Source organism: Solenopsis invicta, chromosome 14, assembly GCF_016802725.1.
Source record: "Solenopsis invicta isolate M01_SB chromosome 14, UNIL_Sinv_3.0, whole genome shotgun sequence".
Lineage (NCBI taxonomy): Eukaryota > Metazoa > Arthropoda > Insecta > Hymenoptera > Formicidae > Solenopsis > Solenopsis invicta.
This window is the reverse complement of record NC_052677.1, coordinates 18,061,558-18,073,526: the sequence shown is the minus strand read 5'-3', so window position 1 is coordinate 18,073,526 and position 11,969 is coordinate 18,061,558. Positions and strand designations below refer to the sequence as shown.

Genomic DNA, 11,969 nt, shown 5'->3' with positions numbered 1-11,969 from the left:
GAATAGTATTATGTCGTGATATAGTCGAACATTGATATATCATGATGTAGCAATTAGAATTATTTTTTATTAGTACTAATCTACAAATTTTTAATATATTTATATTTAGATGCACTTTTTTGTACAAAAAAAAAGATACGGACAAGTTCAGACTGTAGGTCTTTTAACTTTAAACTTTATGATAACAAAATCGTACAATCTTCCTAAGAACTTTGCCCTTTAAAATTACACCATTAAGATTATACAATTTTTTTCATGAAGTTATAACAATTTAAAGATTGACAGTCTAGACAGTCTGCGTGTAACTATTTTTTGTCAAAGAGTATACTAAATTTATTTTACAATTATACGACATGCGGGATGTTATCTTTTTATTATTTTGAATTTGAGTTCTCCATCGGGCGCGTACATGAACGTGACTTTGTATTTTAACGGCTGGTAATGATATTCCAGTTTATATGATCTCAGGAGCTGAAAAGAATATTGTTAAATAATTTACATTAATATGTGTTGTTTTAAATCATTTACGTAATTTTTTATAAATTCAACTAAAATCAGATCTAAAAGTCAAAGTGAATTAAATAAAATTAAGATGTTTAAAAAATTAGACATTTAGTCTAAGTAAATTGACTATTAAATGACAAAAAATAAGTGTATGCATTAAATTGTTCAAGCTGGCATATTCTTTAATATAACTCTCATTCAAAAGTTGAGGAATTCGAAAAGTCAAATTAAACGATACATCAAGATTGTTATTATTATGAAAAAAAATTGATCCGCAGCTTGAATGAGATCTTGATCTCAATTTAAATTCTGTAATAGTTTTAATTTCTCATTGAACTAGGTAGTCAGCTAACTTAATTATTGGCCAACCTTGGAAAAGAGCCAAGGATTTATTTTATGCAGATTATAAATTTAAAAAAGAAATATATGTATATGAAATACCTTTGCAAGTAGCACTTGCATCTCAAGATCCGCGAATCGTCTGCCCAGGCACATCCGTGCTCCGTAACCATAGGGTAATGACGCGAATGGATGCAAGTTCTCGTTATCAGAATCTTTGAGCCACCTCGCAGGTTTAAACGTTTTCGCGTCCGTGACGTATTCCTCCATATTACCGGTGACAAGCGTTGGGAATACAACTTGAACCTAAAATTAGAAATATTAATGATTAATTTTAACAGTGAAATGTTACTCATATTATTTATACACATCCATATGTGTATAAACACAATTAAAAATCATCTTTCCGATCGTATTCTGGTCCATTTTGTATAAACAGATGTTTTCAATGTTAAAAAATGTAAAAATAAGGTATGTTACTCACTCCTTTTGGAACTTTATAGCCGCAAATGACGGTGTCGTTCTGCAACGTTCTGCCGTTTCCGATGACAGTGGAATACACTCTGAAACAAAACGGGTATAAGATTCTTTTATTTACAGAAATAATCAGGCTCCCAGAAAATAAATTGAAATGAATTGAAAATTGCAATTTATTTTAATTTATTCGAATTCTCTCTTCAGAGTCTCAAAGTATTTTTGAATTCAAATAGATTCGAAAAATCTGAAACGCGAATTCGAAATATCGAAATAAATTAATTTGTATCCATTTTAATTTATTTTTGTTTGCTGGATTATCAATACATGTAAAAAGTTAAAAGTTAAGTTAATTATTAGTAAAGTTTATTAATAGCAAATTAACTATTTTATCAAAATTTATTATTTCCTATGATCTTAAACAAAGCAAAAAGTCATGGAATAAAAATGGCGTTAAAATAACTATAAAATAATAATTCAAAATTTCTTTCCAATCAATTATAAATTATTTTAATATCATTTTAAGTCATTCATCGTGACTTTTGTTCTACTTGGGATATTTTAATATCATTTTAAGTCATTCATCGTGACTTTTGTTCTACTTGGGATATTATCCATGATGCTATCCATGATAATATTACCTAAAAACTTCGCGGATGAAAGCTTTCATGTAGATCGCTTGATCTAGGTGGCTCGGTGTGAGTGAAACGGATGGATCCGGTAATATTTGTAAAAGTTCCTGATGTATCTTTTCCTGTTCTTCCGGCCTAGTTGCTAATTGATACAATATCGAACATACTGCCATTGATATCTACAATATAAGTATACTTTAAATTACATTATATTCTTACACATTTAATATATAGCAATCGTAATTTTTTAAATAGACATAGTGGGTACGATTATATACAGAGAGAATTTCCTCTTAGAATTTACTTTCAAAATCATATAGTAATCGTGGGATAACATAATAATAATATTGTGTGACTTACGGTGTCAATGCCGACCAATATCAGATCGAGAGCGAAGATATAAGCTATCTTAGGATCTGTCTCTTTGGCCAAAATTCGCTCTACGAGTGACAAGTCGCTCTCGTCCACGACTTTCTTGTTTTTAAGCCTGACTATCGCGGCATCGATGTACTTCATGCATATCCTAAAATAAAACATATTGTTACATAATTAATCATTCGTTGAATTTCGAGAATGAATCATCACCAAACGAGCTGTAAATTCAGTTAAGTTAGAAAAAGATTTATGTAACATTGAACATTTAATTAGATACAAAACATTTAATTAGATTATGAAATTAGATAACAACTTCAAAATGAATCTTTTTTTGTTCCACTGGTTTTTCGTAACAACTTTCTATTTCCAAACATGTATACGTTAAGTGTTCTAATAAAATGCGGATAAAAGTAGAAAAGAATTCGCTTTCACTGCATGGTTTAAATCTCAAATAAGGAATTCATTTATTTCCCAGTTTTCTTGATTTCTCGTCTTGTAAACTTCCAACGATTAGATAAGAGGGAAAGGAGGTCAAACGATCATCAAACCAATCCCAGATTTTCTAATTAAAAAATTATCTGCATTATATACGAAATGAATATTTTTCTTTCTCAAACTTATCTTGAAAATTACAATAACTGGACAAAAAAAGACAATCAAACGACTATTAATTTCTGTTTGCAAAATTATCTAAATCTTAAATAAAAAATTCAATTCTTTCCAAATCTTTTATTTTCTAGTCTCATCTAATTAGACAAAAAAGGATTTCAAATGATTATCAGATTAATCCCATAAATTAAAAGATTAAAGAAATATAAGGGAATTTTGTCAGAAGTTTTTTCTAACTATTTTCTATTTATTTTATATTTCCCTATGTATACATGTTTTTATAGAAACTTTTTTCTACCTTACTTATTTATTCTTTCTAAACTTACTCAATGAAATAATTCATATTGCGCACGTAACGGGTCCAGAGGGGCGTTGGAATATATCTCCAATACGGGGCTTTGAGTTCGAGAGAAGCGACATTTCTCAGTGCGAATTTAGCGGCATCGATAATTTTTTGCGGCTCGGAATTCGATGACAAGGTCTCGCCTAAGCACCCGAGTCTGACGTCAAGTGCCACACGGCCGATACCTGTCCAACAAATGTTTAATGCATAGTACGTAGTGAATTCTATTATCATTGCACATCCGGATAACGGGAATGAGAATCTTGGAACGGATTATTTTTCCGGGAGAATCATAATAGATAAATCATTTCTCTCTCTTTCTCTCTTTCTCTTTTTATGTGTTAGTGTTTAAGAAAATCTTATCTTGGAGCGCGATAATAAATAGCGATACTATCTATAGTCCCTGTCTCTCTATATGTAAAATGAATTACGTCCTTGTGTATAAAATGTTGAAGATCTTGTTAAATGTCAAAAGTTACGAAACTTTTAAATTCTGTAATTACCGCTCTATAAATTATTTCTCCCATTCTCTCTCTTTCTCTCTATGTGTGTATGTGTGTGTTAAAGATTTTGTTAAATATTAAAAATTAAAGGTGAACACTTCAGTTTGTAAAGCAAGAAATTTTATAATTTCTGACATTCAATAAGACCTTACCCAATCAGCAGACAATGCTTTTTAAATATTTAAAAAACATTTAAAGAATATTTGCTGATTGGATAATCTGTACTCATATAAAAATATGATGCAAAAACCAAATAGAAAGTGATCCAAATCAAGATATATTTTGCCAGATATACATATACATGTATATACATACCCAGACAGCATACAATATTTATAATAAAATATAAAAATGTTTATAAATATTATAATAAATAATGTATAAAATATTGAAATGTAGACTAAATATTTTATATAATATTAATCACAATATTTATGATCTGTTCAATCTAAGATTATACAAATATTTATAAAATATTTTGATAAATATTCTTATAATTTAAAAATATTCTTTTAATTATTATAAATATTTAGTAAATATTTTATAAATATTGTGTGCTGCTTGGAAACTTAACAGCAAAATTAAAGAATTACCTATTCTGACTCTCAAAAATAGATAAATTTTAAGCGTATGTAACTTTATAACAAATAATCATAATAAAATGTTCCAAAAAGTATTTTACCACTTGAAATCTTTCCTTTTGAGATTGAATTTGTTAAATAAATTACTGATTATTATGAAGCTATACAGATACAAATGGTGATTCGTTAAATTTCAAAATTTTTTACAAACTAAAATTCCATGGCATGAATTAAAAATCGGTTACAAATTGCTGTGATTACAGTGTTCGAAACCGAATATTCACACTGAATCTTTACCTTTAATTTGCGTATTTGACGAGCGTTATGCGATTTTTTCTATGATGTTTAAAATTGGAACTGTTTAGGATCGAAAGATAAATTGTTTTCTATGATATTCATAATTCAACTTTAATGTAAAACGAGAATCTTCTTAAATGCTCGAACAACAGGCTTTCGGACGTTCAAGAACAAATCTCGTTATGTCTATGTATATATGAATAATTGTTTTTCTTATAGCATTGTCATCGAGAAAGTCGGTTGTTGCGGTCGTAAGACCTTAAAATTGTTTATCACGGTTCTTGTAAGATCTCTTTCACATTTGAAAATGTATACTTTGAAGTATCTTGATTAACATGTCACAATAATTAAGTCAATTAAGTCACACACGATCTTCCTTCGACTTGGTCCTGCCGACCGTTTATTGCGACTTCGACAGAAACAAAAATGCCAACTTCTTATCTCTCTCTACCTCACTTCTTATTTACTTTTAGCAATATAACTTAGCATTTATTTTCAGTTTTTATCATTTTAATTGTAATCGTGTTCTTGTACATTTTTAAATTTTGATCATCTGCGACTTTTTAATATTTTTCTATTTTTTAATTACTGACGGTTTTTTTTATTCAAAGTTTTGATTAAAATTTTACTTTTCAAATTTTTTATATTTATTATTGTGATTAGTACGGTTTGACTGTGATTTATTTATTCATGTAAAATTTTTTTTGCGAATTTATTAAACGTTTTTACTAAACTGTTGAAAATGGCTAACAAAATTAAGAATCGTAATGTCCAAAATAAAAGCTAACATAAATGTACGGTACTTAAATTAAATAAAAAGAAACTTATAATAATTTATGTATTTTTTTTTTTAATTTTATCAAATAGAATTTTTATTAATAATTAATAATAATTAAGTTTAAATAAAATTTTTTTAACTATTTTTAAAACCCTACTGAATAAAATTTTTTAAATGATAATTTTATAAACTTAACAATAGTAGATCAAATCAATGCTCTTCAGATTTTAAATCGAACCAACAATTGTCGAAGGATAGTCTTTGACAATTGTTGGTTTTATAAACTTTATTAAATCAAGTTTTTTATAAATAAAATATATTTAGTGGGCTTATTTAACTCACATTCCTTATGAAAAAAAATACACCCAAGTAGGCGTTGGCAATTTGAGTGACATTTCGGACCGCAAACGTCTAAGTTAGGTGTATTTTTTTTGTAAGGGATGTACCTTATTTTAAATATACTTTTTAAATGTTAATACCTATTTGACACTTTTAAATTAATTTATAACTCGCACCTGATGACTCTGAATTTTCCTTTTCATGATCATTTTTTAAACTTGGAAGTTAATTGGAATTGTAATATTCAATTGTAGTATTCAAAATATATTAAGAAGAGAATAATACTTTGATATTAAAGTTATTCGAAATATATTAAATACAATTTAAAATATCCATTATTAGCGTAGAGAGAGAGAAAGAGAGAGAGAGAGAGGCGTTTTATATAATTTGCAATCAACATTGAAAACAGAATTTGCTAATAATAATCATGCTTCTGATGAAATAATTTTAGAGTATTTGATTAATATAATCAAATATTTAGTAATTCAGTTAATAATAACCAAATGATTACTAAATATTATTAAATGGTTACTAAATATTATTATCTGATTATATATTAACTAAACATTTAATTTAAATTACTTTATCTAAAAAATAATTAATTATTGTTTAGGCTTCATTATTATTATTATTATTATTTATTAAACTCTATTTTTAGTGAATGTTATTAATAGTTTACATAGGATAAGCGGATAATACTTTACATAAGATGAGAAACTAACATTCCAAAGCCCATTTATGTATCTCGTTATCGAAATCATCGGGCAGTTCACCATCGTCCCTCTTAATCTTCTCGATTCTACGATCCATAAAAGATATTGCAATAATCATCAATTTGTGTAAACATGTATATGCAAAATTTGTTTTCCATCCTCTTTTACCTTTTTATGAAGTCCTTTGTAACCACTTCAATCGGCGTTATGTATTTTCGCACAGTCTTTGGCTGGAGAACAGGTTTCTGGACGCGTGTACGAAACTCCTTCCACGGCTCGCCATGTCTAACGAGAGGAATTAGCGATGAGTTCAGAATAAACGAACAAAGCAAATAAAGACTGTTCTTTACAACCGTACGGAACTTTTCATTAAAGCAGTATTGACGTAATAAAGAAACCGAGGACAAGGTCACAAAACTCGAAAGTTTCATTGAGACTCTATATATATATTCTTACACGCTTCTTTTCATTTAGGTAATAAATGTTCGATATTTTCGTCCATTTTTAATTCTATAAATTTGTTTTTAAATAAACATAGAATTTATTATATATATATATATATATATATATATATATATATATTATATATTATAAATGTATGTGCGTAAAAGAATAGATTAACAGAATAATTTTTACTATTATAAAATTTATTTCTATGAAACTTTATTACTTATTATTTTTATCATCCTATTAAAACCCATAACCAGATCAGCAAAGATAACTAAAAAATAATATTTGGAAATAGGACCAGAGCATTAAAAAAAAAAACATTATTGACGTAGAAAGCAAAATTAATTTTGCAACTAATTGTTAGAAACAAATTATTAAAAATTAACTGTATTAGAAAGAAAACTGATTGCGCCAATCGATTCTACGGAAAAAATTACTAAAAAAACATATGACTTTTTATAAAATTATTTATTATTTATGCAAAAAAAAATAATATGTATAAATAATTAAATTTAAATTCTACAATTAATTACAAAATTAATTTTGAAAAGTGATTTTTGTATCAGTAATGTTTTTTCATGCTTCAGTCCTATTTTCAATTGAATTATTTTTTAGTTGTCTTTGCTGATCTGGTCGTAGTTTTTAATGGTTATAAAGTTAGATAAATTTTCGAAAGACAAGAAAGAAATTTATCGGTTTTGAAGTAATAAATCTCAGCTTTTTCATAATTATGTCATTGCTATAACATACATCTAAGGATTAATAAATAAAACGTTTTCAAAATTTTTTCTAGCACTTAAACCATGTCTCTTAGTAAATTTTTAATGTTGAGATTATTCGCCGCTAATTATTTTTCACCTACACGCCAACAACGCCGGGTAATTCGCCGAAAAAATCCTTGCGTACGATACTCTTATAGCGCACCAGGCAGGGCATGGCGGGTCTGAATGGCGTGGGGCCCTCTTGTCGGTACACCTTTTCGATTTCGTTGGCGTCGTATACGAAGAGCAGATCGGGCCGACCTATAAGACCGGTCAATCGTACGATTTTGCCGTATTCTTCATAGAACAGTTGTGAGATCTTTCCAACGTCCGAGATCTGATACTGTCCGATCAACGGCAGCAACCGCCATGCGTTGCCTAAGATCGGTATTGGCCGCGGGCCTGGCACCTCGTCGTACGGTCTAACGAACGAGGATGCGATCCTTGGGGACGACGATGCATGAGGACACTCCGACGTGATCGTATCGCTGCAGAAATCTCGATAAGCAACTCTTCGAAAAAGCGACTCGCAGGACCGCAATGAACAGTGTCGTATCCCGCAAATTCGTAGTGACGGTTTCATTCTGTAATCGATTTCCCGTTACCACTTTCTTTAATTTTCCGAAGTATATAGTATTTCTGTCGATATCAAAATAAAATAGCACAGCGAGAATAGCGAAGGAACGAAAATTATAATTAAAAAAATTCTAACAACGTGGAAAACGTTTAACTCTTTGAGGCAACTTCTTTTTATTTTATAAACTGCTTGCTCGATTTTTCTAAAACTTGACAATAAATTTGATAACGTTTTATTCGAATCGACCTCAAAAGCAAAAATATTCAAAATAATATTGCAAATAGTCTTTCATAAAATTCTGTTTTAAGCCGGTATTCATAATCTTATTTCAAGACCGTCTTTAAGTACTGTATTAAGATGCTAATACGTCGTAATTGATTAATCTTAATACTTAGAGAATTTTTAATTGAGTTTGTTTTTTTATTATATACTGCACTGGCATTTTACTTCTCTCGCTTTTGTTAAATTTCAAACATATCTATACTCTCTAAATTGGAATCAGTGTTTTTAGTATTATTCACTGAAAGACAGTGAATAGTCTGTTTTCAGTGATATACTTATAACTATTTTATTAAGTGATATATGCACTATTTCTTTTTAAATTTAGTCCATTATATTGAGTTTTAGAATTGTAAGACTAGAATTCAGCAACCCCAAAATCTTTAGAAAACAAAAATTTCCATAAGTTACTTTGTTAGAAAGCTTCCGTAAAGAGTTAATTGTTATCTCGTGATTATTTTATTTTCTATTAAACCTATTTCATTGATTACCTATCTGTCTTTTTTATACACTACACTTTTACACACAAGTGTCATTATTTCCAGACAAACCATTTACATTTAATAAACGTTTAAGAAACATTTGGCCGATACGTTTTATGATGTATAAAAATGTTTATTAAACGCTTTTTATTGTCTATTCAACGTTTATTAAATCATTAAAATGTCTCGTATAAAAACGATATTTTAAATTAGTTAAATTTTGAACAATATTAAAATAGACGTTAAAAACGTTTAATGATTATTTGTATAATTTTTATTTTTCAGTTTAAAGATTTAAAATTGATTTTCAATGTTTGCTAAACGTATTTTAAACCTGTGTTACTTGGATTACCACTACTATTGGATGTATATGCTGCAAATTCCCGTATTTTTATTATCTAGACCTAAACCGCACAAACATCTTACTTTCACTCAATGAATCGTAATGTGATAATTTAAATGTATCTCTCTTTTTCTCGGATTTTTAGCTTTTGTAAAAAAAAGTGAAAGAAAGAAAAAAATTATTATATAAAAATAATATTAATATGTAAAAGTTTCATTAATTATTAAGAATATAGTATTTACCTATTTTAAAGTATATCTATATAGCATGAAATACTTTTAAAATATTTAAAAAGTACAATATTTTAAAAGGTATTCCAAAATATATTTTTTAGAAAAATTTCAAAATATTTTACAATATAAATTAATATTCTTTATTTAAAATGAAATACACTGAAGGGAAGATTTTAAAATATTTCAAAGATATTATCAAAACATTTTTTAATGCATGATGTACCAGACTTTGTGTGACAATAATAAATTAAGAGTAGATTTTTGAGATTATTTAGAGACAAAAATTATAATACTAAAATATCGATGTTATAAGATATTTTAAATGAGAAGGGTTTAAAAAGTTGATCAATCAAACTATCCAAAATTGGTGCACTTAAACATGGCGCCTCGCACAATAATAAAGATATACGCAAAATCATATAAATAAAAAAAATTAAATTCATGTCATGAGAATGCTTTCACTGTGTAATATGACATGCTTAACTGCATGAATTTTATACAAATCGTTTAATCAATTAAAAACCTTTTTTATTAAAAATTATTGTAAGTTTGACATTTTGGTATTAGATTTTTTGTTGAAATAATCTCAATATCTGCTTCAATATAAAAATTCTTTATTGATATTTAATTGTAGAAGAATATATTCATAATGTTTCAAAAATATTTGAAAAAATTATAAAATCAATAATAATTAAATTTAAAACAATATTTTCAAATATTTGGGACACTACAATTATACAATTATTGCGTTGTATTTCGTAAATGCAATGCGCCATGACCTAAAAAGTTATAGCGAAAAAGCATAAAAATTCAGAGGTTCATCTCTCAAGTACTACACTATTACCGTAGGCGAATCAGAGATCATTTAAAATCTCATTTTATTTCTAAAAATTTTATTTAAATAATTATCATGCATTAAAAAAATATCTGTTAAACACTCAAGCAAGATTGAATTAAACAACGCAAATGGATTTTTTGCAGGAAACTGAGACATTTTTATCATATATTACTAGATAGATCGTTTCTTTATCTTTTATTTATCTATTACTCATTGCCCAATTAATGAACAAATAAAAAATTGAATTAACAAATAAACAAAAAAAAACAATTTAATATATTTTTAGGTTTCAATAAAAAATAACGTTTTTATCAAATCTGTATGAAAATAAGATCTAAAAAAATATCATTTAACTTGCAATTTATTATTTTGGAGTCTTATTATTTTAATATTTTCTCAGTCATTTGGTAATTACAATGTTCAACAATTAATACGTGATTTTATCATTTTATAATATAGAAGGAGTATTTACCGATCGTTTTAAGATACTAAATTTCTAATATTTACGATATACAAGACAACTGAAGACTATTATGGAAAGTCATCCGAGTTCTCTCGAGCGGGAAGCATTCCCTCCCATGCATCGAAATCATTTCATTCGAAGGGGAAAACAGTTTCCATCTTTTTCTTAGATCAGCGAAATTTGCGTACTAATGATTACATTCTAACTGACGTAAAATTATTCGGTTAATTCCAATTAATTCCCTTGTTAGTTATTTTTATTGCGAACACGTACCTCGTTATATTGAAAAACAACATTGCCCAAATCTGTTCTTCGCGAAGACGACCCTGGAATTTTCAGTGACCCACTCATACACACACATATGCGTACGCACACACCCACACATACACACAAATCTATGGCTGAGACAAAGAATGCTAAGACTTGGTAACGTTATGGCTCATGGATGCACCGTTACTGAAAACGATGTGTACCGCGAGCGAAGAAGGTCGCGGGATCCGATCCACGTTAAGTACTCCCCACTGAAGAATTCTTCTCTCCCTCCAGTATAAAATGACCCGAATCTCCGACAAATTTGGCTTGACTCACCTGTGTCAGAGTATCGAAATCGGGACACTTTCTCGCTCGATCCTTTCTCAACATTCTCAACATTTTCGACATTGTTTTAATCGAAAAGGAATAATGGAAACTAAAGGAAAAATTATTATATATGTATCTCTGTCATTCGGAACATATTATCTTTATCAGGTAATCTCTCAATCTGCATTTAATAAAATATTACGATAAACATGCTTTAATTGTGACTTTGATGAAAACAGCGTCTCACAACGTATCGAAATTTTTCAGAAATATTTCAATAGTGAAATGTATTATAAAAATTGCGATAAACATTTTTGAAATAGCAAAATGTCAGTGAATCTTGCATCTGAAATCTCACAAAAAAATTACTAAAGGATACTGACAAAAATCTGCAATTTTTTTGAAATATTAAAGAAAAAGAGGATAATATAGCATCCATTTTTATTTTATTCAATAATTTTGTTTATAATCAATATT

The 11,969-nt window shown here is 28.1% G+C and overlaps 1 protein-coding gene across 1 annotated transcript; it reads right to left on the bottom strand.

Moving 5' to 3' along the window:
• Positions 1–50: 50 nt before the first annotated feature.
• On the bottom strand, positions 51–11,528 carry LOC105207814 (probable cytochrome P450 301a1, mitochondrial). The gene is made up of 10 exons (XM_011177459.3): positions 11,187–11,528; positions 7,800–8,282; positions 6,656–6,772; positions 6,497–6,573; positions 3,260–3,461; positions 2,310–2,472; positions 1,959–2,128; positions 1,328–1,406; positions 946–1,149; positions 51–471 (listed from the first exon to the last, which is right to left on the bottom strand). The coding sequence occupies exons 1-10, from the start codon at positions 11,207–11,209 to the stop codon at positions 364–366; spliced, it is 1,626 nt and encodes a 541-aa protein (XP_011175761.2). The 5' UTR covers positions 11,210–11,528; the 3' UTR covers positions 51–363.
• Positions 11,529–11,969: the final 441 nt, after the last annotated feature.

What these genes read in the sequence shown, in the direction of transcription:
- LOC105207814 (XM_011177459.3), bottom strand. Translation starts at nt 11,209, where the DNA reads ATGTTGTTTTTCAATATAACGAG. An exon ending in ACAAAGGACTTCATAAAAAG is followed by an intron (nt 6,574 to 6,655) that starts GTAAAAGAGGAT and finishes TATGGATCGTAG; the next exon opens with AATCGAGAAGATTAAGAGGG. An exon ending in ACATAAATGGGCTTTGGAAT is followed by an intron (nt 3,462 to 6,496) that starts GTTAGTTTCTCA and finishes TTTGTTGGACAG; the next exon opens with GTATCGGCCGTGTGGCACTT.